Raw genomic sequence first — 26559 nt, 5'->3', positions numbered from 1 at the left:
TTAATGCTTTTGATGGTTGTTTTTATAATAATCAATTATCCTAAAGCCAAACACAGAGGCAGGATTTAGGAAGGGACTTTTTGTTAGGGCTTAGAAGTGCAGATTTTACACTTTGTTTGCATATTCCAAGATAGAGTTGCAACTAGTACAAGGAGAGACCTCAAAGAATGTATCACTTTATCGGCAATCCCTACCCATTCAGCTATTGTCAGGTCACCAGGGCAGACCATACACCTTGTGACTATTTTTTTTTATTCATATTACCGTACATTTCATTTAAAAAATAGAACAAGACATCTTTTTTCTCAGTTATAGGCTGGGTATGTGGGGCATCTCTGACAGATGACTGAACTGGCACGAGTTGCTGGTGTGCTTTGACTGGTGGACCTCCATTTCTGTGGATGCATTTTCCCCTTAGTGTTATGTCCCCTGCTGCTTAGCCACTGTGAGGCGATAGAATGCTGACGTGTGCCTGGTTTGAGTGAAGGTCAGTTGGAATGCATGGGCTGAGAAGCAAGGATGCTGCTCCCAGTGGGGCCTTCCTGCTTCCTTACTACCATCTTTACCTGAAACCTGAGACTCCTATCTTGAGAATAATCCTTATCCTGTTTCACATACACTATTAGCTACCCAGCATCTTCATTTACTACACAATTAACTGTCAATAAAGAACATGTGTCCCAAGATACAGAAGGTCATATAGTGTTGGAACGCGGGTGCTTATGCAAACAACACACATATCCAAAGAATGGCTGAACAAGTGAAAGCGATTCTAAAAATGCAAGCACTACTGTTTTGATTTTATTAGACTAATCAAAATAAAACTCAACAATGGCACAATGGATTAACTTCCAGTGGGAGCCTCAATGCCCCCTTTAGATGCATCACTGCCTGCTGGAGAGTGGTCTCTGGAACTATGAAACCTACATTGTATCACTGAGGCATTTTAGTTCAGTTAGGGCAAGGAAAGGAATCAAAACTTACAATATTTGAATGAATAAATATCACATACAGAGAGCAACTACAAATCATTATTCAGTAAACAGTGCCTTCTTTAGGGTTCACCAAGGTATAGCCCTAAGAAATAATGTTCAAAGGTATAAATCAGGCAAAATGTAAGTGTTGGATTTCATTTCCAGATTCCACTCTGTAACTTTTTGCAGTGAGGATGCTCTTTTGAGACTTTTTGGAGCTTTTCCCAAAAAAGTGCTGTTTCTGCTAACTAGAGAAGGACCCCGGCAAGTCTACGACTTAAATTTCAGTCTGAGGAAAAAACACTTAAACATTCTATTGTATGCACGGTGACCTCCGTCCGACGAACAGCCTCTGCAGCGACGGCTTTACCAGCAGCATCCTTTTCTTTCAGAAAATGTGTGGTACCTTCTCTTTTCATATGGCTGCCCCTAGATGTTCTGTGGGTACACATGGTCACATATACTATGCTAAAGGAAGCCTGGCCATACCATCTTCTTAGGCAGTGGGGTAAAGAGGTATGTTCGTCAGGCAGTAAGAAACAGAAAGACGCTGCAAAATTAGAAATATGTTTTTTTTCCGAGAACATTTTTCATTTGAATTGCTGCTTTAAAGTACATCTCAATGGTCTGCTTCCAGAATAGCGTGTCCTTTCCTGCTGCTTTATCACACACCCATCAGCTGCCTCCGCCGCAGCTCAGCGTCTTCCTGTTTGTGTTTCTTTCCCGTATCTTTTCTTGGCCGAGGTGGTGGGCGGCGCCTTTGGCTTTTCTGTGTTTTTTGCGCGTTGCTTTTTCTTTAATAGTTCAGATTCCTCAAACTCTCTCTTTTTGTCTTCCCAGTCTTCATCTGTCTCGTCCAAGGCTTCTCCCCGTAGTGCCGCCATGAGCCGGAAGTCCCGGCATTCCATTTCAGCGCTAGTAAACAAAGAAATGAGACAAAGGGGTATGTTAGCATACAGTGACACTAATGTCCAATTTTCCTCGTCAATGAAGTACTGAATGTTCTGGCCCAGGTAAGTTCAGTCTGGGGAACTTTAAAGTTTAGATAGCTCAGACTCCTTCGTGTAATGCGGCTGCCTGAGGCCACCCGGTGGCCATCAGGAGGGCGGGCCTCTTAGTCCCAAAGGTCTTCCCCCGCCCCCAGCCTGTGGACCTCCACTCCTCCCCCGGGCAGGGGGAGCCTAGTAGGCCGTGACGCGCGTCCGGGGCGGCAGGCAAGGCGAGGGGGTATATATCTCCCCCTCGCCATTTTAGTTGCCTCTTTGTCGCTCCGGACGCGTCGTGCATCGGGACACTCTTTTTCTCCCTACCTCTTACCCTGAGTGTCTGCTTGGGGGGGTGGGCACCTGGGGGAGCTTTAATGTGTTCTTTGTCGTTGCAGGCGGAGTTACAGGGCGATCCGAAAACAGAGAGGTGCAACATTGTACTTCAGCGGGCACATAGGGATGCCAGAGCCTAACCTCGAACCTCATGGGAGATCCGGGAACCCGTGTCGGCACCCCAGTAGTCCTTCGGGCGGTTGTGGGCCTGTGCAACCGGGGGTTTGCCTAGATACGCCCCGCAAGGGGCGTGAGTAGAGTGATTACCATAATGGCGCAGCAGATGGGTGGTTCGCCACTGTGCTGCTTGGCTCATCAGGCGGGCAGGTGGCAAGAATGCGGCCTGCCCTTGGATCGTCCGTAAGATAACCCACCGTGATTACATAACGTTGTATGTAATAAACCTGCAGCAACTTTTTCCCAATCTAACACTGGTGTCTGTGTGTTATTTATGGGATGTTGGGTATGTTGGGGGCGGGGGGTTCTGTTGACCTGATGGGACTATGATGCTCCCTCTTGGACTCTGGACAGATTTGAGTTTATCAACTTACGTTTCCTATTCATTGTAAGCAGCATATATACTCTTTCACCTACCTGCTCCGTCTGATTGTGTCAGGTACATTAGAAGATGTATTATAGTGGCTTAGATTTGGATTCTGAAACTCGGGTGCTAAGCCCTGGCTATTAACATTAGCATTAAGTTCGAAAATGTTTGTTTTGGTGCAAATTGCTTTACCCCATGCCTGAAACAGTAAATATGTAATTTAGTGACACAGTTATAAAATATAATTGTGCAATTCAAACATTCGAATCAATACTCTGTGTGTGAAATTTTGTATCGTCTCTCACAACCCCCCCACCCCAACCCCAATAATGTACAAAATTCTGTTGCTTCCAACATAATTTGTGCTAAATACACACATTCAGAATACAAATTCCTAGGCATGGCTGCACTACCTCCCAGTGGACTTATTACCAGTGGGTGTTATAAGAGCCGGGTGGAGGAAGATCATCTGGCCCTGAAAGCGGCCCAAATTTAAGCACTATACAATTTTTCTTAAACACATAGTATGCCATTTTTGGGTCTCGCCTGTCAATGCGCATGCGCATTGAGCGGAGCAAGACTATAGGGGCTTAAACAGAGTTTAACTAGACTGGCGATTTGATGCAGTGCATGTGCGCTTTTAGCTCAATGCTCAAGCGCAATGAGTTAAAATGCACGTGCACAGCATCAAATCGCCAGTCTTCGCCATCTGTTCCCCCTCCCCAGCCGCCAGCACCTCCCCTCTCTCTCCCCGCACACAGACTTGCTCGCATTTCTCCTCCCCTCCCCAGCCGCCAGCACCTCCCCTCTCTCTCCCTGCAGTTTCACGGCCGCCAGGCTCGCATTTCTCCTCCCCCTCCCCAGCCGCCAGCACCTCCCCTCTCTCTCCCTGCAGTTTCACGGCCGCCAGGCTCGCATTTCTCCTCCCCCCCTCCCCAGCCACCAGCACCTCCCCTCTCTCTCCCTGCAGTTCATTCGTTTACTTTGTGTCAAGCACTCCATGCACTCTGTATTGCTGTTTCCCAAGAAATTCTCCCTCTTTCACTCGCTGGTGTGTTTCTCTTCATTACTTTCCCCAAATGTGGCCCCTCCAGCTCTCCACCCCAGTTGGGTTTTGGGCCCCCTCTTACGTTGCTGTTACCTCCCCATATTGCTGTTACCCACCTCCTTTTCTCGTGTAGCTTCCACGATCCGCCCACCCATCCGTGTAAACAAATAACACTTTACAATGCAATAGGTCAAATAGCTCGATTTTTCAGGACGCAGCTGCCGGGTGACTTTCAGTTTGTCAAATGCGGCTCAGGTCGTTCCCTCCGTCCCACTACATCGCGCACGCCATCAGACTTAATTGCAATGCGCTCCCGCCCACAGCAATGCCAAGAGCTTGTTTCAAAGTGAGATGCGGCCAAGGTTTGTTATCTGGAACTAAGAATTGTCAGTTCTGTGTGTCAGGTTGTGGGTTGATAATACTTACGCTGCACCAAACCCTAAGTAGCTACCTTAATGTTAAACAAGCATTGAAAATGCAATAGGTCTCGCAATAGAAAAGTTTGACCTTTTGGTGTTGCAAATGTAAATTCTTTTTTTTTGTTTATATTTTTTCAAATTATAAAAGTAATAATTTCGTTTTTTGTAAAGTGAATAGTTATAAATCTACCAAATGTTACATTTATAGCATTAGTAAAGTTACATGTTTAGTTTTGTCCCTTTTTACATGTATTGATGTGCAAACTCACAATTTTGTGTAAAATGTTATAAATAAAGGATAGTGACCTAATGTTGTTTTTAATTTTTAATGGTAAAAGTTTTTACATGTAAAAAAGGACAAAACTAAACATGTAACTTTACTAATGCTATAAATGTAACATTTGGTAGATTTATAACTATTCACTTTACAAAAAACAAAATGAATACTTTTATAATTTGAAAAAATATAAACAAAAAACATTTGCAACACCAAAAGGTCAAACTTTTCTATTGCGAGACCTATTGCATTTTCAATGCTTGTTTAGGAAAGACTCCCAACCCGATCTCATTGGATGATGTGGAGGGTTGATATGGTCTTTCCCACCCTCGGCTTAGAAGGGTTAACATGGTGTAGAGCTTGGACAGGATGAACTTAGGTGCAAACCTAGTACAGAGGCTGCCTGATGTCCTTCAGGAGCAAGGCCCACACCCCTGAGCAGAACAGTGTTTTACAAATTGAGGCGAATGGTGCTCAAGCAAAAGGAGATGCACTGCTCTTTCTTGCTCATTTGGGGGGGCCTGGTCCTATTGAGATAGTTCAGCACTTATGCTACGTGTTCAGGATAACCTGCAACTACTCATGTGACTCCGGATTTAAATATTTATGGGAAATAAATAATGCAGGTACAGTGAACTCTGCTTTTTCTGATAAGCCCATCTTCTCTTCCCTTACTTGGCCTTAGTTCGGAATAATGAAGTGTAGAAAGGAAATTCCAGACTGTGAGTGTCCTATGAAAACGTACACTGAGTGTCGTTTCATACATTTTCCTTACTTCGGAATATGGCTGCAGATGTTCAGAAGGATAAAAACAGACAACCACACAAAGGTGGAGTCCTTACAAAAAGCACTGAGCACATGTACGCTGGAGAAATGTGGGTCAATAGGATGAAGGTTGCAACCCTCATCCTCCTGGACCTTTCAGCAGCCTTCAACACCGTCTCCCACCGCACACTAGCCGCCAGACTCCACGACACCAGCATCCAGGGAACAGCCTTAGACTGGATTCGATCCTTCCTCTCAGGCAGAATACAAAGAATAAGACTCCCTCCCTTCCTCTACGAACCTACAGAGATCAGATGTGGAGTACCCAAAGGATCCTACCTCAGCCCTACGCTCTTCAATGTCTACATGCCCCCCTCGCATCCATCGTCAGAAAACACAGATTCAACATAGTCTCATATGCAGATGACACCCAGCTTATCTTCTCCCTCACCAAGGAACCCGACATCACCTGGCACAGTTTCCAAGAAGGAATGAAAGACATTGCAATATGGATGAGCAGCAGCTGCCTGAAGCTCAACTCGGAGAAAACGGAAGTCCTCATCCCCGGCACCACTCCTTCCACATGGGACAACACCTGGTGGCCCCCCGCCCTCTAAATCCCACCCACCCCAATGGACCACGCTCACAACCTCGGCATCATACTCAACACTTCACTCACCATGAACCACCAGATCAACACCGTGTCATCCACCTGCTTCAACACCCTCCGCATACTTAGTAAGACCTTCAAATGGATCCCCCTTGACGCAAGCAAGACCGTCACGCACGCACTTATCACTAGCAGACTGGACTACGGAAACGCCCTCTACGCCGGAATCAACCAAAAACTCCTCCGCAAACTCCTGACCGTCCAGAACGCCTCAGCCAGACTTACCTTCGACATCCCATGACATGACCACATCACCCAACACCTCCGCAACCTCTACGGGCTCCCTATCGAATGAAGAATAACCTTCAAATTGCTCACACACGCCTACAAAGCGTTCCATAACTTGGGACCCCACTACCTCAACGAACGAATCTCCTTACACGCCCCACTCTGCCGACCTAACCCTTTCCACAGTCCCCAGCATCCACAGGACCAGAGCGTGTGGCAGATCCTTCTCCTACCTCACGGCTATGACCTGGAATGAACTACCCCACAGCATCCAACTAAGCCCAACACTGCACCAATTCAGAAAGAACCTCAAGACCTGGCTCTTTGAATTACCTACGGAGCTGCACGCACCTCCCCCCACCCTCCAGTGCTTTGAGACCCTCACGTGTGAGTAGCACACTTTAAAACCCCTGATTGATTGCTTGATTGCATTGATAGGCACAAATTTACTCATAAAATGAATAAATATTAAACTGAAGCAATTGTCAGCCTACGGCTATCCCTAGAACTAGAGGTCAAAATATAAAACTGGAGACAAAAATTCAGAATAATATTCCAAAACAAATCTAGGAACTGAAACAAATGCATGATGAAATTGGCTAGCACAGGTGAGACACAACTGAAAAGCATTTAAAACACAGAACGGCAAAGACAATATGTCTCGGTCAAGGTATTGGCTATAACAATGATTTTTTATTTGCTTTTGCACACAAATACATCAATGTGCATGCATGTGAACACACAGCCCAATTTTGAACTAGGATTTCAACTAAAGCAGTCCCATTCCAGGATGGCCACCACTGTGTAGACATCTTGTAATTCATGCACATGTGTGCATCATGATGGATGCGCACACGTGTCACAACAGATTTGCAATCATAAATTGTGATATGTGCATGCACTTCCATAGTGACAGGTGGTGGCCATTTTTTCTTTACTATTCTGAAATGCCGGACAACCATTGTAGGGTAATGAATAACAACAACAAAAATTAAAATAAAGTGTGCATGACCACAAAATAAGGAATCATGTGGCCCAATAACACTTCTGGGCCTTTCATAAATAAATAAATAAATAAATACATACAATGGAAAGTGAGATGGAGACTATCAGAGAAGGGAGATGAAGAAAAAGAACGTGCACAGGAAGGCCCAGGAACAAGCAGTGGGGAGAGCAAGTAAACATATGTGCTTCCGTTGAGTAGGAAGGAAAAATATAAGAAAGATTGGCAAGGCCAATCAATCTATCTTCAACGTCCTCAAACAAACCAACACATGCATGCACAAATGCTATTTGCAGCCATTAGTACATCAAAGCCAGACCTGTTGGTTTTGCCAATGCCAAGAGTCGCAATTTTGAGCAGTGCTGGAGAGGTAATTAGTTTTCAGTTTAAAGAATGTCGGTTTACCATCATTCAAGCTTAATCCAAGTCCATTTACTGAGGCATATGGATCTTTGTTGTTGTTCTAGAGAAGATCAGGAGCTGTATATCAAATAAATTATAATCATAATCAATAATCTATTTTCAGTCAATAGGGAGGGTTTAGTATCAGTTCAAACGTCTTAATAATCAAATCTTTTAGTAATTTATCTTTATTAAGGTCGCAAGTTAATTCATATTAATCTCAATCATCAAATGTGAACAGAAATCAATAATCAATGAAAATCATAATAAAATGCATTAAGTGCATTCCATGAAGGAAAGAATTCCTATTCTAAGAATAGGGGAAAAGGTGTCAGTCAGAACCCATAAAGAGTTCTAGTTTAAGAGAGTACGAAAAACATACAGCTTTAGCATCAAAGTCAGCTCAGTACATCAGAAATAGATCAAAGCAGAACTTCCCATAAAGAGAAGTTAAAAAAAGTCAGTAAAGTCTCCAACAACGTGAGTGTTTGGCAGAGTATATGGCATGGTAGAATGGTCTGAAAAAAGGGAAGTCACTCATACTCTAGGAACACACACTGTTATAGACTGCACATTCTGAAGCTTTGCAACATGTTGATCCTTCCGTCTCCGGTCAGCCGATCAGCTTTCAATGCTCTCATGGGAACAGAATCACTCCTCATCTTCTCACAGGAATACTATAATCCGTAGACAACAATGTTAAAGTTTGCAACTAAGTTTTATCAGTTCTAAGTTCATACGGGTTATTCTTCCACTCAGGTCTACTTCCCACATATAAACTACATTTCCAACCTTCTAATATATCAAGTTTATTAACAATGGTCTATGCAGAAGTTCAAACATAAATATAACGAAAAGAAAAACATTTAGCACAGCAACCATTCTTATTCTCTAAAAATGCTGCATCTTCATATATGAACTCTTCATTACTCCCAATAAAAGACTACTTTCTAATCATTTGTTAACAGTGATATTTGTGTAAACAGGAAGATTCTGTGGAAATATATTAAAACTTTTTATGCAACCGGTATTTATTATGAAAAACATGTTCACAGAAAGGTAACGAAATAAACGTTTTATGCATATTAAGCGTTTCTAGTCAAGTCAGTTCGTCAGGCAGTGTTTCTTTAGCCATTTGAGACCTAGTACAAGTAAATATGGTTGCCTACTACAATGTTTGCATTTAAACACATTTTATTTTCATTAATCCTGCACATTTATTATAGACTATAATGATATTATTATAATAATATTATTTTCCGATGTTATTACAAAAACGCCTCTGCAGCAGCTAAAGCCTGCGGTGCAGGTTGTTACTTGATGTCCCAAGAGAGAGCATCACCGCAAGCTGCTGCTGTATTTTCTAAGAGTGAGCACCCTGAAGCCTGCAGTACCACAGGCTGGTACTGGTTGCATTGAGAGGGTGCTTGAGAGGGCGCAGAGCTGAGCCGCACTGATTGAGAAGTTTGACCGTGTAAAGATCTTTATGATCTGTACATCCAATCTCATGGTTATATGTAAAATGTTCATGATTCACTCCCCTGCGCACTCCAACTATGATCACCTTTTCCACAGTGTGCATTTTCTTGAGAGCTTAGAGGCCATTTCATTCTAGTGTGTGCTATATGAAAACATCTTTCCCTGGTATAAATGCATAAACATTCATACATTAACATCAATTTCATAAGAACAAGGGTACTGCAGGACAACTAATCTATTTCAGATAAACCTGTTATATCTAAGTGAACAATCCACATGTTACTTTGATTTCTGCAACTATGTCATTGCCTGTAAGCAGCTGCGGCCTGCACAGGTGGCAGCGGTGGGGCGGTGGGGCCAGATAAGGGGGGATTCTGAGGGACGAAATAAATAAATAATTAATTTTCCCTACTAATTTTCCCTCGGCATTGTCCCTCGGAATCCCCCCTTGCCCAGACCCACTGCCCCACCGCTGTTACCTGCACGGACCGCGGCTGCCTGTAAGGCAGAGGTCTTCAAACTTTTGGATGCCGAGACCCCCCCTGTCAACATTTTCAAGCGTAAGGACCCCCTCCTGACAGGCCTCCGGGTAGTTACGCGCTATACAAGTGCAATTTTTCATTTCATTTTTAGTGCAGAGTGATCACTTTGAGAGCAGGGTGAGCGGGTGAATGTTGTGAGTGCATGGTGATCAGTGTGAGTGCATTGTGATCACTGTTAGTGCATTGTGATCACTGTGAGTACATTATGATCACTGTGAGTGCAGGGTGAGTGGGTGAATGTTGTGAGTGCATGGTGATCAGTGTGAGTGCATTGTGATCACTGAGTATATTATGATCACTGTGAGTGCAGGGTGAGTGGGTGAATGTTGTGAGTTCATGGTGATCAGTGTGAGTGCATGGTGATTGGTGTGAGTGCATGGTGATCAGTGTGAGTGAATGGTGATCAGTGTGAGTGCATGGTGATTAGTGTGAGTGCACTGTGATCAGTGTGAGTGCACTGTGATCAGTGTGAGTGCACTGATCAGAGTGAGTGCAGGGTGAGCGGGTGAATGGTGTGAGTGCATGGTGATCAGTGTGAGTGCATGGTGATCATTGTGAGTGCATGGTGATCAGTGTGAGTGCATGGTGATCAGTGTGAGTGCATGGTGATCAGTGTGAGTGCATGGTGATCGGGTGAATAGTGTGAGTGCATGGTGAGCGGGTGAATAGTGTGAGGGCAGGGTGAGCGGGTGAATAGTGTGAGTGCAGGGTGAGCGGGTGAATAGTGTGAGTGCATGGTGATCAGTGTGAGTGCATGGTGATCAGTGTGAGTGCATGGTGATCAGTGTGAGTGCATGGTGATCGCTGGGAGTGCAGGGTGAACGTGAAAGTGAAGGCGAGAATGAGAAGTGAGTAGTCTGAAAGCAGGGTGCATTCCCAGAAACTTGAAGCGTAGGTTTTCAGATATAAGTTAAACTATTGCTATAATGGCATTAATCAGGGTTCGAGGGTGGAGGAAATAAAAATGTGCTGATCCTGCAAAAAACTTCCAGTCTAATGATTAGGGTTACCAGCTCATTATTTTGATGGCCCAGAAATAAGCAGTCACCTACAGCTGTATTTTTTGCACTTATCTGTGAATACTTAGAACAGCAAATATAAATAGAAAGCACTTTTAATTGTGTTCTAGGGATGCCTTAATGACCCATGACTAATAATTAAAGAGAATAAAGACAGAAAAGTCACATAACTAATTAATACATACTTTTTTATTTATAACAATTTATTGTCAAGAGCAGGTCTCTTCAGGATCTTTAAACAACACATAGCAGGCATGTTTCTTTTGGTAACCCAACTTTATGTTTCTTTTCATTAAATGCATTCTCACACTACAGCAGTAAAAATACAAATGTAAGGAATAGGCAGAGTGGGGGCCCAGGGGGTACTGGCACCATAAAAAAACTAAGCTTTGGTAATCAGTTAACAAAGGCATGTAAATATTCTAATGGTCTTTAAAGACCTGTGAAAAACTCCCCAGGAGCGCGAGCTGCACTGCAGCAGCCTGGGCTGAGACACAGGATGGGGGAGGCGGGGGGCTGAAGCCCTGGAAGCCAGGGCAGAAGTGACACTGTGAAGGCGCCACCCCCTTTGCATTGCTACATGGCCCCCCTGGGGGTCGCGCCCCACAGTTTGAAGACCCCTGCTGTAAGGTGTTATAAATTTGCCATGGTGTGACTCTTTCGAAAAATGAAAATGAACACAGCAAAAAAATCTAACACAGACACATCATTGGAGCATATCTTAAACTGTTACGAGAAGAAAAAGTCACTCACAGATGCTGGCTTGCAAGATGCTGTCATTCAAGAGCAGTATGAAAGTGTATGTGTACGATGATTCAGACTTATCATGTACGCAGTGGCCAGTGGAACAGTAGTCCATAGCTGCCAGACAATCATGCAAGTGCACTGTAAATAGAAACTTACAGAGCGAATGGCATTTCCATTTTATATTTGTGGGGGTTTGCAATGAAATGTTAACCACTTTGGGTCCGATTTCCGATGGTACTTGTGTGTAGTAAAGTTACGATTGTGGAGTCGCAACACTCATGGCAGAGTCTCTGCAATCACTGCGGAATCTCCAAACAGTGCACTTAGTATGCTGTTCTGGGATTCCGCCACAAGTGCGGAGACTCCACCCTCGTATCAGGGGCGGCCTGAGGCATGTGCAAGCTGTAAACCTGCACAGGGCCACCAAACCCCAGGGGCCACCACGCCAATATATATCCTTAATATAATAATCCTCTGTGGATGGATACATATTTGCGTGGCGGCCCCTGGCAGGAATTTGGCGGCCTCCGGCTCAGTTCCACTTCCAAACACCCTGACCCCCCCCCCCCCCCCTCTTCACTGGCCTCCGCGCTCCGCCCCGCCCGGACCCCCTCTTCTGGGGCCCCCTACCTACGCTCCCTGCCCAGGGCCGCCATGAGCCTAGAGCCGCCCCTGCTCGTATCTTTACTACATGTAAGTACCTTTGTGAATCGAGCCCTCAGTAAACACCATTCCACACCTTTATGTCCACGAAGTCCAATCTTGGCCCGAGTGTTGGTTTTAAAGGCACACCTTCAGAGGTATCACTGATACTAAAACCTTCCGCAAACAATTGAAAACACACCTTTTCAAAGATTAAACTGGGGTTTCCTATCGTTTGCATTGGCCTGGTGCCAGGACACTCTAGTAGTAGCCATGCGCTTTACCAATCCCGATATGCATTCATCCATTCATTCACCTGAAAAACTATACTTCTGTCTTCTCATCACTTTGAGACGCGAGCACATTCGCCAAAACATCTTCCTCCTCTCTTCACTATGGTTACGTTTGCTACTTTATTCCCTGTAACCAACAGTAAGAACAAACACCTGGAAACTGCTGCCATTGTCTTCAAAGATAAGTAACACAGAGAAAACACTGGCAACATCTAGCTGAGTAAAGCATACAATCTAACCTACAATGGCAAAGAATGGAAATGGGGATAAACAGTCAATTGTTATGTTAGTCAATGTATTCCTTCAATAAATCTCACAGGCTATGCTGCTTCTCCTGGTTTAGCCCTTTGGCAAAAATCACTGTTTCCCTGTCTGAAAATAAGAAATGAAATAACAAGACACGCTCCTTTGATCAAGCTGGCTAATGCGTTGATCTCAGTTTGAGAAGTGAGCAAGTGAAAAATGTCGACAGAATCTACATCTTTCCTAGAAGTGAGCAAAGTGAAGCATACCGCCAGAATATTTATCTTAGAGCGGTGGATTTTGAACTAGATATATCTATCCTGTACAAGAGCAAGTAAAATGTCTAGCTGTGATCCGCATCTAGTTGTGATATCAGCTATGTATTCTTTGCACTGTGAGCTTTAAAGATGTTCTGAAAAGTGGCCTGCTTTTCAAAACTCTTTGAATTTCACAGCACCCCACCCACCAGGGAAATGTGTTTATACCAGGTTGGCTAAGAGACACTTTAAGAAATGCTACGTGGTGCATGTCATTGCAACTGAAAGTGTCCGATGGGGTTGGGATGGTACACTAGGGCATCAGTGTGTGAGGGGGGTCTCAGGACATGCATGAGCCTGACTTGCCGGCCCAGCACAAGAGGACACATCAGCGGGTTACGGGGCATTGAATACTGGATGAGTGGTGTCCATCTCATTAAGTACTTCAGCGACTGTACTTCTCTTGGCAGAAATAGCCCAGTTCCAGAATTGAATAATTTCCATGGACTTTTCTGCTCTTTTTGGCTTTAGCTGTTAGCAAATATTGCTGTGTTTTCCCACTACACAGCAGTAAAAGAGGTGAGGTGCAGTAGGGACCAACAGCCTTGGATTACGAATCTCACCAGATTGTGATATCTGTCTTTGGAGCACTGTTCTGTGCTTGCAGACCTGAACCTAGAGAGCAGCAGTATTCAAGGGCGAGCTGCAGAGGTTGGCCATTCAACTGCACGGGCATTTCCCCAGTAGGCTGCAAGTTCAAGGCTTTCAGAGCAGGATAGGCTGTCATGACCCAAGTATGCCATCTGACCCAATTTTAATTGAGTCCTACTGCAGAGGGGGTCTGATTTCAACATTTTTGTAAGGACTAATTTTGGTTTCCACTCCGACCGTGGTAGACTTGCCTTCTGGTGCCAATGCCCCATTGGTAGCTACAGCTACAAGCTCGCTAGGCGCTGTATGGAAAGGGGGTGGAGTCACATGCGTGCGCTGGTGGTGACGTCAATCTGCGGGAGAGGTTGAAAAGGCTTTGTACATCTGCAGGTGGTGGGAGAGGGCTCTATTGGGTGCTGTCAGGCTGTTGGTGTGAGAGGGCTCCAGCGGGCCTTTGCGGAGCTTTGACCCCCCTCCGCAATCAACCTTGGGAGATTTAGGGGCATGGAAAGAGTTTGGAGAGGCGTCCTGTGGCAGGTAGTTCATGGCTAAAAGGGTCTCACCTAAAGAAGCCAGTGGTTGACAGGGCTGACTAAAAGCTAATTTTTGTATGTATGCATATGCTGTGTGTTGCTTGTTGCGTTGCGAGTTGTGTGTCGTGGGTAGTGGTGAATTAAGGATATTCCTAGACAGCTATGGTTGTCTGTAGCCAGAGCCTAAAGAGTCTGATCAAGTCAGTGGTTGAAGGATACCTGGGATGGTCATCAAAGCCATCCAACCATGAACAAGGAACTGGAACAAATCACAATCCAAGGGCCTTATTATGACTTTTGGCAGTGTGGGAGCGGGGCTGATCTGCTGCTGTCCCACTCCCACACCACCAAAACAGACTGCCAGCCAGATTACTCCTTTTTAAGTCGCTGTCGGGTAGTTCTTTGGCGTTCCCATGGCGGTACCTTTGAACTAGGCACCGCAATGGGAACGTCAAAGCATGCTCCTGCGCGGACCAAAATGCACAATGTTGTGCATTTCGGTGCATGCAGACAGTGGGGCACACCATTTGCCCCCGTGCATGCACTATATGGTGCAAAGACACAAGGGGGCCCTGTAGGGCCCCATTTGTTGCCTCACCACCATGAAAAGCGCAGCTGAGGAAACTCCTAATATGCTGGTGGTGCCACTGCAGCACCACCAGCATATCAGGGGCTTCAGACCACTGCGTCACCGCCAGGGATCATTGATCCCTGGCAACAGCAGCGGTGCCATGACAGTCCAACCGCCACAGTCCTAATAGTGCGGGCAGACCCTAATAAGGACCAAGTGTATGTTTTGTTTTCGAGACAACAGGATTTGACAACAGGCAGCTAAAGCTGTCAGAGACCTAGGCCTAAAAAGACACAGGAAAGGTACAACCAATCCACAGTACTAGGTAAGTAAAAGATACAATAAGGTCTGTGGTGCCCTGAAAAAGAAGGTAAGTGGGAACACATGCTGGCTAAGTGTGTGTGTTCCTTTGATATGCGAGCTGTATTTTGTGACTCCTATTATGACACCAATAAAGCAGTTCCACTTGATTGGACAAATACTCACGTCTCCAGGTATTTCACGCAGTCCTGGTGCCCATAGATCTGTGCAATCCTTTTCGGGGTGTCGCCGCTTAGATCTGGTAAATCCATGGGCGCGTGCAGTGAATGGAGGCACCTCAGGACCACCAGCCTGCCCGACTCGGCGGCAAAGTGGGCCGGCGTCCACCCGGAGTCGGTCCGCAGGCAGGGGCGGGCCCCATGCTCGATCAGCAGCTTCACCATGTCCGACTGCCCTGCAGGGGACAGGCAGGGTTAAAGGGGAGACTGCCAGAACCGTCAAACATGGCATTAACAAGCGAAACGGGTCTAATGTTTGCAGATAAAAGCATACGACATGCGTGCACACATGCTTCACACATGCACACAGTTCAACACATCTCCGGGCATCTATGCCGACAGAAGACAGCAAACTTACTGATACACAATCACCCATAGATGCTCAGTATATTCCCCTGCTGTGCTGAGAAATCGTCAATCCCACACAACATGACGAGCTGGGCTCGTCATCAGTGTAGCAGCAGGCTCATGAGCCCAGCTCGTCATGAGCGTGGAAGGGGTTAAGACCAAAACACATACCAGCAAATATAGGCACCCATGACACCCAAACCACAGGCATGCAGGCCTACATATGTACCTACGTGCATACAAGAGAAACACATGCATGAGCCCAGATAATAGACAACACAACGAGCCAGATATGCACATACAGAAAACAAACTCACAAGAACGCGGATGACTCACATGCGAATGGATGAATGGATGGAGGAAGAAAGGGTGGAGGGATGGGTGCTTAAGTAGATGGATGAATGAATGTAAATGGAGGGAGGGGTGGATGAATGGGTGCATGAGTAGGTCAGTGAATGGATATAGAGGGAGGTGGATAGATGGGATGGCTAACAAATGAAGGGATAGATATAGGAGGTTTAAAGGGAGGATGAAAGTACAGTCGGACAGATCACTACACGAATGCATGTAAATGGATGCATGTGCCGATGACTGGATGCATCAATGAATGGATGGACAATTGTTTCAATAGACGGATGGACAGATGTCAGACAAGTCAGCAATAGATTTGGTACATCGTAGGTGAGTACAATTAAAGCTGCTTTCATTATCTTTCCATCGTGGCGCTTTACATTGAATGAAGTACTTTTCTTAATGTTTTGAGTGTCATAATGATTATATATATATATAATACCTGAGAGTCAAACGTAATTACAAGATAGTGCAGGATTACATTTAATTTATTCATTGCTATTCATATTTCTGAAGTACAACACTTAAATAGTAATTACAAGATAGTACATGTTTACACCTTGTCACGCAAATTGACACCATTGCGGAAAGGAAAGAACAGAACAGGTTACAGCAAGACATTGTGCATACAGATCTGAGCTCAGACATCAGCTCGGGACCTGAGACAGCTCTAACACTGGGGTGGAAAAGAGTCTGCCTCCCTTTTACGACGGGCACTGGAGTAAAAACAAGCAAGGTAGCAACTTACAACCATGATAGATGCATGAGAGAACCATGAATGAATGAGTTGTTACAAGGCACATGGGTGAGTCAATGGATGGCTGAATATGTACGTGAGTCCATGGGAGTGTCAGTGTAGAAGCTCGAGAGGGCGCTTGATGGATGCATCAGGCGGTGGATACATGCATGACAGAATGTATGCATAGATTGAAGGATGCATAAGTGCTGATATATATTATTGCTTTGACAGATCAGTTGCTTTGCATATGGATGCATTCATGGGAGAGGGGGGTTGACTATTTTTTTATTCATTAATTTGTAAGAGCACGTAGATACCTAAAAAGTGTCCTGGCGATGGCAGATGCGCAGGACAGCATAGCCAGAGCCTGAGAGGCAACACATTAGTTAGAGAAGAGCCAGGTTTTCTGCGCTTTGCTGAAAGCAAGCAGAGGCTCACTCGGCTTGGAGATTGACACTGCTTGACAACCAGGACCTGAACAGATGGATGCACGAGAAGGTTCAAGGAATAATGTTCGGGTATATGACTAGGCAGATGGATGGATGCACATGCTGGGGAGATGGATAAGGGAGTCCGTCCATCTGTGGGTGGACTCATGGAACGATGGGTGCATGCATTGATAAAGGCATAAATGGGAGTATGGATGTATACGGATGTGCATACGTGGGGGATGGCTGTATAAATGAGTTAATTGATATGTAAAATACCTGAATGGGTGAATACATGAATTTGTGGATGCATAAGTTGATGGGTCAATGAATTGACTGGCGAGGGTGACTGAGTGTGAGTGAATTGTTGGATGAGGAGGAACTTATCTTTGTGAGTAGGGGATGGATGGATGTCAGTAGGGTATGGATGATGTCTGGAGGGATGGATGGAAACATGCAACAGTATTTGTATGTGTAGTGCACCAGAGGGTGTTGCACGAATGCTCTTCTGCTCCTACCCTCTGTCCAGCCAATTGATGCATTATAACTGTTTTGGTGCTGCACTTTCTATTCACTAGATTCCACCATGGTTCCCTGTCTCCCAGCACGTCTTTTCCTCTCACCTTCCAGCATTGTGAAGTAGCCTCATGGATTCACTGAGTGTCTTAAAGCAGCCAACATATTATTGTATGAATGAATGGCTGGATGCACACCTGCGTGAGTGAGAGAATGGACGCTTGACCTTATGACGAGATGGATCAATGGGTAGGTGAATGCATGTATTAGTGGGCAGGTGGGTGAATGCTCAGAAGATATGGTTACATGGCTAGAAGAATACTTGTGTTTAAATAAATGAATAGATGGGTAAATGCATGGGTTGTGTGATTCTCTCTTCTCCTGTTACTTTTATCGTACTCTCCTTTCATTAATAGGATCCACGCCCAACACCTTAATGAGCCTAAAAAACCAAATACATATTTCCCCAGCCCATGATCAGTTTATTATTCATTCTCGGTAAAAAAAATAAGAGTGACAAATCGTTTCTCCGTTTTCTTCGGGCAATCGCTGCGGTTAACAAAGAGAACCATAACAAACAGTACCATTATGCTACTCGTTAGTACTCATGTGGCTTACTGGAAGAAAGAGTGGCCAAGATAGACAGACTGCGGTGTGTTCTGTCATCACAAACAGAAATCAAACATCACGTCAAGCAAATGGGGCAGAAAATACCCATTACAGAATCTTTTGTCAATCTAAACAGAAGGCTAAATTCACCAAGGTGTATGCGTTTGTGTGAACTAAAAGTGTAATTGAGCAACCTAAAATAAAGGGTCACCGAACGTACTGAAATCTCCTTCACGCATGGGCACACAGATTGGCACAACTGAGAAATCTAAACTGCAAAAATGAAAAGTTTTACAAACCCATTCAAAACAAATACCCAGAAAACGATTTCCAACCCAAAAAAGTAAAGAGACACTGACGTCTGTGATAGTGAAAATCCTCCTCTCCCTGAGCAATCCTCAGTGTTGGGGAGTGGGTTGCGGGCATCATCAAAAATCGATTGACCCGCCCACCTGACTCTTGGTACCCCGCCTCATTTAAAAGTGGAGGAAATACTGTTTCTGATTTCAGATTCTCACCAGCTTCTGCCATCAGAAACAATCTCCCACCCTCGCGAGAACGGTATCATAGTGCCCAGTTTACACAGTCCAGCATTTCTGACACCAGTGTGGTCATATGTTCCAGAAATAGGTCAATCATACTTACGCCCGAAATGATAAGTTGTCCCACACACTGAACATCTAAAAACTCCCATCATAACAAGGACATTATTTTATTCTTTTTCAAAGACAAATTTCCTCCTTAAATGATTGTGTTTGGAAAACAAAACTATAGCCATGACACGACGGACTGCCATTCAATCTTTCCTTTTTCACCCAAAGTGCTCTTGCCATGTTAAAGAAAGTGATTTCGGCAGGTAAAAAAACCTGGTCAGTTCATTTGTCCAGGGCCCTCTTAGGCCACCAGGGCTGATGAGAAACGTACGGTAAAATTGACACTTTAATAGGATTTAAAATGTTTAATCAACGTTTGATATCATTGTGAATTCACTGTTTTTGCATTTGGGTTTGTTAAAAAATTTACCATAAAAAATACACATTTTAGTGGAAGGATCAACAAACAGTCCCACAAGGGTATTCTTAAAGTCGATATCTATATTCTCTGTAAAGCACCACAGGAGCTTCTCCATTATGTCCCATGTTGAATTCTTTCAGCTGTCTGGACAGCGCTACTGCTGTCCATGGTGCTGAAACTCAGTACGGTAACATTGACCCATGGTTTCTCATAAGAAAGAATAGCAATCAGAATTCTTAGTGAACATTGCTTTAATAAAAGCCGAGTATTTTAAACAGCACAGTTACAACGTGATAACATTTTATGGTATAGATTTACGATTTTATTTTTATTATTCTTTTTACCTTAAACGGTGGAATCATTTTAAGCATGATAAACCCGACATATGTTTTTTGGACTGTATCAGTTAGGCATGACTACTATCCAATCATTAACCTCCCATTTGTGAGTCACATCCTGGAAAAGAACAAATAGAATAATATATGGAGCAAAACGGTATAATAATAATAATAATAATTATTATTATTATTATTATTATTATTATTATTATCCTGGAAAAGAACAACTAGAATAATATATGGAGCAAAACGGTATCTAGATTGATCTTCAGAGAAGTGACAAATCTCTACAGGGGAGAGGATTTGGCCTAACGGCTAGGGCGGTCGACCTCGAATCTGGGGAACTGGGTTGGAGTCTTGGCAATGACACTGAACATCATGTGATTCTAGGCAAATCACTTAATCTCCCTGTGCCTAACAAAAATGAATGTGTCCTCGTGTAACGCAACAGGTGCTATGTAAAGCGCTCTGATACCCGATTCAGGTCAAGTTCACGCTATATAAAACTCTGTAAAATAAAATACAAGGGACAGAATCCCCTTTGGCTAAAGTCAGGGAAGAATTATGCATCACCCTTGACGCAGGTGAACAAGTGTCCTTGATATTCTTCAACCAATCAGCACGTTGTGATAAGGATGACCTCACCATGCACCTGAAAGTCTATAGGGCTGAATCAGTTGACTTGCCTCTCTTTAACGTGGATCCAAACCTTTCTCCAGAATTTTATCCTAAAATTAAGATACTTCTTACTAACTACAAAAAGTAAGAACCCAATCTCTCCTTCAGTCCACAAACCTGCGTGTAAAGTTGGCATAAAGCCTAGGGATGAAACATTTGGTTTACACCAAAACACAGTTGTAGAGCTCAACAACATTAAAATACTACTGATAAGGAACAGTATCCCATTCAACCAAACTAAACATTGAGTAAAGTTGAAATGATCCTTGGTTATAAAATGTTTGATCTATGACTTTCTTAAAATCTAATTTCCCTTTTTCAAAGACTCTACAATCAAGTGGCCAAAAAATGTGTGTATTTAAACACTCAACCATATCAAGAATACATTGGCTTCTGGTGGAATCCAGAATAAAACGTAAACCTGTTCATCATTTACAAAGTGTAGTGGGATGAAGGGTGTAGCTATTATCATAATCTAGCACCTCACTATTTCCCAATATTGCGCAAGCGTTGGAGTGTACCGTGTTGTGTTCCAAATTAAATCTGTATATCTGCATTCGGGTGCTCTTCAGTTATAAGTCAGAGTCAAGCCACCCGACCAGTCAAAATCAAAAGGTGTAAAACTTTATAAGATTCAGAAAATAATTAAAATGACACCACAAAAAAACACTATCAGCCTCGCTATGCCTTAGCTGGAAAATTAAAGGTCTGTTGACTTATCTGCAAAATTGTGGCTCTGTTGTTTTGCTACATTCATGTGAGTAACGCACACTCAACATTTACCTTGCATAATGTCTCTGCCTACATGTACTATTTACCTTATTTTGTTCACGCTCAGCAGCACAACCGAGGGCCACATCGGACTGCAAACAAAGAGCAAAGTAAGTAAGCTCTTGATAGAAGAAAAACTGCCAAGGTCCAGAAGGAGGAGAACATGATGGACTTTTGCTCCCTTGGGAGCATCTGCTTTTCTAGTCCCAGCTGGAGGTGGGGGTGTGGGAGGGGGGGGGGGGGAGGGGCTGAGAGAGAAATCTTGGTAGCGAGGAGATCGGGCTCCAAAAATATAGCAGTTCCACTGATGGGTCACAAGGAGGTTAAGGTGAGCCGAAATTCAATTAGTAGCCCTCGGTATACCAGGTGATGACGCAGAAACTATTTTGGTTATTTGCACTTAAATAATATGTTAATCTGTAACCCGCATTAACTCTAGTTTCATGGTTAACACACGATTTATTCATTATGTACTCATATTATGTCACTTATTATTTTGCATATTGTTTCAATTGAGATTTAGCAGAATGAACCATATATTTATTATCTTTATTTAGACAAAGTACATTTAAATTTGACATGGGTGGGCCTAGGTACCTCACTCCATCTTGGAATTAAAGTTTTATTTCGGTTTGCAGTGCATTGCACTTTTTTGTTTCAAACACCAGAGCCCCTGTGTGCTGTTTTAAAATGTTATTTGTTTGCTTGCTTACAAAGTGTAGTGATTAGTTGAGTTGGAACGAAACTTCAACTCCTGCTGTGGATGAGAAAACTGAGGACGCAAAACTCCTTTGCGTGATATTGTGAAGGTCCTGGTGGGAGAAGAAGTTGGGATTGTATTATTCTGCGAGAAGGAGGCCGAAACCAAGTACAGAGAGAACACTGGGCTTTGATTGGTCATCACCTGGTGGGAAAACCTGAAAATTGCATCATTTGACCAGAATGTTATGTTTTAACGGTGTGAAGCTTTTTAGTTAGTTAGATCACTTGCCCAGGGTCGGACTGGGACACACAATGGGTGCAGGCACCAAAATAAAAGTGGCCCCCAGTAGTGAAGCATATAACTAAAACAATTTTATATTAGGGAGTTCCAAAGTAAAAACTGGCCCACCTAGCCATAAAACCAGCCCACACCAGCTGTAAAAACGGCCCACACAGTGATCTGTTAGACCAGCCCATCGGGCACAGCATGATTGCCCTATAGGCAAGAACGGCCCTGCACTTGCCCTATCCACCTTTGTAGGCTGACATCCTTTCTCATCTCTTGAGACCAATGTGTTTTTTTTCTGCTCATAGAGATACTCTCAAAAGCAAGTACATTTCTTCCCATTCTTATTGGAACCTTTATCTGGTTCCTTTATCTGGTTCTTCTTTCGATTTTATATTTGCTAATATCAGCTGTTTCCGAATTTCCCTGACCTGCCAACAACTTTATCTCAAAATTAGGGAGTTTCCTTTCAGGAAATAGAGTTTGCTTTGATTTGCATAAGCTACCCTGCAAAATGCAAAATTGCCATTCCTAATTGAACTGCTTGGATCATATTGATGTATGCTGTATTCAGAAGAGTATCGATTTTGACTTATTGATTTGATTAGAGATTTTAACTTTACTAACGTTTTAATAACCCTTCAGGGGTTTGCAATCTGCTCCTCTCTGTCATTACTGTGGGGAAAAATATGCTTCACTGTCAATGGAATGTTACTGAAATTGTGATTTCAGTCTCTGTTCGAGACAAAGATCGCTCTTGGAGTAAATAGCGGAATTTTGCGTTTGTGCCAAGTTACTGCGGTGCAAATACCATCTTAGCCTGACGAGGTTTCGCTTGTTTCATTCAGTGCTTACGAAATTCTCCGGAGGTTTATCATTGGACCCCGCCAGTCAACTTTGAAGTCACTTTCCTGTGCTACCATTGTCAGCTATTCCTATAGCGCATTAGGACATCGGCCGTCCTGCTAACTGCTGGGGTATTCGCTCCGCCTTTTACCTTACCTCGGATACTTCTGTGATAGGTTTTGGCATTTCACCTACCAGGATTAGGCTATCAGGATTACGGTACTTAGCACGACCAGTCTGTGTCGTGCAAACCTACCAACTTTATATATTTTTGGATCATAGCGGAACACATGATGATATTATCATGTCTGATTCAATTTCAAGAATGAGCCCCCTTGTTGTTATTCTATTATCTTGATTTATTTCGCAAAATTCAAAGGAAAAGGTACGTCAACCAAGAACTTTATCTACTGCGCCCTGACGAAGGAACTGTGGATAAGGGTCCTTTTCCGAAACGCGCGTCGGCACCTTCTTTTTTGTTGCTATGTTGTATATGTAAAATGTATGTAATTTTTCACTGTCATGTTTTGTCTTATTTGCTTCACTGTGGTTTAGCTGTGTTTGGTAGTTCTGGATGAATGTTTGGATGCTTGGTATTATCAGATGAATGAATTACATTTTTTGCTATTTTTCTTTGGGGGTTACTGTATATATTATATTTGTAAATTTGAAAATACTGTACATATAGAATGAGTATGTTGATTACACCATTGTGTTATGATTATATTTTTTATGTCAGAAAATTATAATAAAAAGAATAATGTTTTCTAAATAAGCTTTGCTGTGGGACAATGTTGATATTTTTTCAATGAAGGATATATTACCAATTCCAATTCCAAAAATTCTTTATTTCGGCCACATGGGCCATAAAAGATGCAATAAAATACAGTACATAAATACACAGTAAAATGGAATGCATGTATTAGAGAATATTTACATATAAAAAGGCTAGAAGGTCTGCATGAGGTAAGGAAACACAGTATCACCGATATATTGATGTGATACCTAGGAGAGGTTTGTTCTTGTTCTTCTTTGTTCCCTGCCTCCCTCTCCTGGTATTTATGGTATCCAGGGACCCTATTTTGTTTTTGCAAATACCATCTTTACCTTATATACAATCACATACAAGAAAATATACAACAAAATAAAGGCTTACCTTTGGCTGCAGCCCAGTGCAAAGGAGTCCTGTCGTTCCAATCCATATCTTTGTGATTCGGATCACACAAGCCTGTCCTCAAAACCTCCGCCACAAGGTCGTAGTCTCCCAAAGCAGCCGCTTGGTGAAGTTCTGTCATGTCCGACATTTTATCACAGGCTGGAACAACATGGACAATATAAGTTCCTTTTTTGCCAATTTTAGTAGTTGGCTGTTTGTGCTTGCTGTCAATTGCTATTTACTTTCAATACTACAACCTCCAGTTTTATATAAAGATTGCTGGAAAATGAAATACGAACCAATGTTGTCTATCATGTTCCATGGAATCAGTTTTGCTAGTCTCCAGAAGTCTCTCTCAGCCAGTTGGACACTGAGGCCCTGATTACAAGTCGCAGTCTCATGGGGCGCGGCAGTGGTGGTACAGCCACCACCGCACCGGCGGGCCAACCGCCCCTCTTGTAGTGGGGCAGTCAAACCGCCATGGTACTGCCACTGCCACCAGGGAACCACCATTTCCTGGAGGTTGCATGGCGGTACTGAGGCCGCAATATGCTTGGCAGGACCACCGTGGTCCCGCCAGGCATATTATGAGTTTCTTCTCCACCACGGTTTTCATGGCGGCCCCACCACCATCAAAAAAACGTGACAGAGAGGAAACAAAGTGGGTTGCCTGTGAGGTATCATGAGCATAATAGGAAGAAATAAGGGCAGTGGGGTGATTTTGGAGGCTAACAAAGGATAAAGCAAGAGAGGCACCAGGAAATGTTGATCAGATATGACGGGCTTGGTAAATAACCTTTTTACTGAACCACACCGGTTAGCTGCACTGTTTATCTGATAGCAATCAGAGTTATCCATGTGTAAACTGTATTTAACTCTGTATACCACGCCAGACTTCAAGAGTAAGCCTTGATGGTTTGTCCTAAATATCCAGTGAAAGTTTGGGTTTGAAAAGGAGGTACTTCCCGATCCATGTAGTTAGAAGTTGTATATGGCTTCCATGATTAGATTCACAATAGCCAGTGGCATTGCCCATTTGCCCCCCAGAGCCCCTTGGGCCATATAGAGTTGACTAGTCAGTAGGCAACTGTCCATTCCAAGATCCTCTAGATGATTACAGTGAAACTGTGCATGTATTTTAAAGGAAGTTCAAAGCCTTCACCCTCACATGCAGACATCACAACATTATTAACTTATTTTATTTTGTTTAGTATACTGTATAGTACTGATATTTCATTGCAAAATGACCGCTCTTCCACACTGCGAATGGTCACTTTGCAGTGCTGAAGATGACCATATATCTAAGGGCAAAGGAAAGTCCATATCAATTAGATGGTGCAACTTCTTAAAATATTTGAGTTCCAATCTTAATAGTAGGGTGGATTTGTCCTAGTACCTTGTCTGGCAGTGTCCTGCTCAGCCAGACAGAGTGAAGCACTAACCCAGTGAAGTCAGATTACAAGTAGCTAACTTTTTGGAACGGAGCTGTGTTGATGGATTGGATGATTATCATAGTGGATCGAAAGACATCCAAAAGCTACTGCCTTCTAGTAAATTTACCAGTGGGAGTTCTAACGGAGACATCAGTTCGTTCCATTTGGAATTCAAGGTGATACAGTAATATCCTAAATTGTAAGCTTAGTTATGAAAGGTTGACCAGTCAACACACCATGAAGAAACAAGCCTATATCTACTAAGAAAAACAAACTCAGCATGCACTAAGTATAGGGATGAAGCTCAAGGAAAATACATTTGCCCCTCATGCAATATAAAACAGGCAAAGTCATGACCCGGGAGACTTCATCCTTGATCCTATTCACACCACAATCTCACACCAGGCTTAAATGCATTTATCCTCACATAATTTATGAACGAAAGCCCACAACTAAATAGTGTTTCCAATAGCACTGCCCAGATATAATTCCCAAGCCAAATGCAACAAAATGCATTAGAAAGAAAATCGGACATGCATCCACCTGAGGAAAGACATATTTCACATGATTCTAATGCACCACACCTATGACATGCACTAGCCACCTAGACACACCACTCACAGTCGCAACAGAACATCTCAGGCATAACCAACACAACACGCAAAATTGAAGACTTTAACATAATTACCGACAACAATCACCATCAGACGCACTTTAAATAAACTCATCCCACTTAGAACATTTCAAAGACCCCCAACAAAGCACAGATGAGCCAGTTACCTGGTGATTAAGTTTCTCACAAAAGCGCTTACCATTTAGGTCCTAATTACAAGTATACTTTTATCATGGACGGCAGCTCCAGGGCAGTAGTGGTGAGGCGGGGGTTAAACAAAAGAAAGAAAATATCACTTATCTGCCGGCTGACTGTAACCTCTCTTCTGTCCTCTTTTGTCAACTGGAAGCACACAGGCTCACAGCCTCCCCTAGCCAATCACAATGTTGGTGGCACCAGCATGACCGCAGCGTCGTGATTGGTCTGAGCGACCTGGTTCGGTGCTCAGGCAGGGAGTGGGAGCCTGTGCATGTTCTCCTCACAGGCTGGGCAATACAGCTGGGTGGAGAACATACTAAGTGTGTTTGACTGTTTCGTTGGTCCAAGATGGCCATCCAAACCATCAT

The 26559-nt window shown here is 43.5% G+C and overlaps 1 protein-coding gene across 1 annotated transcript; it reads right to left on the bottom strand.

The window, feature by feature from the left end:
* Positions 1-1508: 1508 nt before the first annotated feature.
* LOC144761310 (ankyrin repeat domain-containing protein 66-like) lies at positions 1509-24095 on the bottom strand. The gene is made up of 3 exons (XM_078646752.1): positions 23948-24095; positions 15113-15341; positions 1509-1889 (listed from the first exon to the last, which is right to left on the bottom strand). The coding sequence occupies exons 1-3, from the start codon at positions 24093-24095 to the stop codon at positions 1670-1672; spliced, it is 597 nt and encodes a 198-aa protein (XP_078502878.1). The 3' UTR covers positions 1509-1669.
* Between the last annotated feature and the right edge of the window lie 2464 nt (positions 24096-26559).

Source organism: Lissotriton helveticus, chromosome 6, assembly GCF_964261635.1.
Source record: "Lissotriton helveticus chromosome 6, aLisHel1.1, whole genome shotgun sequence".
Lineage (NCBI taxonomy): Eukaryota > Metazoa > Chordata > Amphibia > Caudata > Salamandridae > Lissotriton > Lissotriton helveticus.
Note: the sequence above shows the minus strand (reverse complement) of the source record. Positions and strands in the feature narration are given on the sequence as shown.

Excerpts from the sequence above, each read along its gene's own strand:
- LOC144761310 (XM_078646752.1), bottom strand. The coding sequence starts at position 24,095 with ATGTCGGACATGACAGAACTTCACCAAGCGGCTGCTTTGGGAGACTAC. Across the intron at positions 15,342-23,947 it reads GCACTGGGCTGCAGCCAAAG|GGCAGTCGGACATGGTGAAG; the intron begins GTAAGCCTTTAT and ends TGTCCCCTGCAG. Across the intron at positions 1,890-15,112 it reads TGCGTGAAATACCTGGAGAC|CGCTGAAATGGAATGCCGGG; the intron begins GTGAGTATTTGT and ends TTTGTTTACTAG.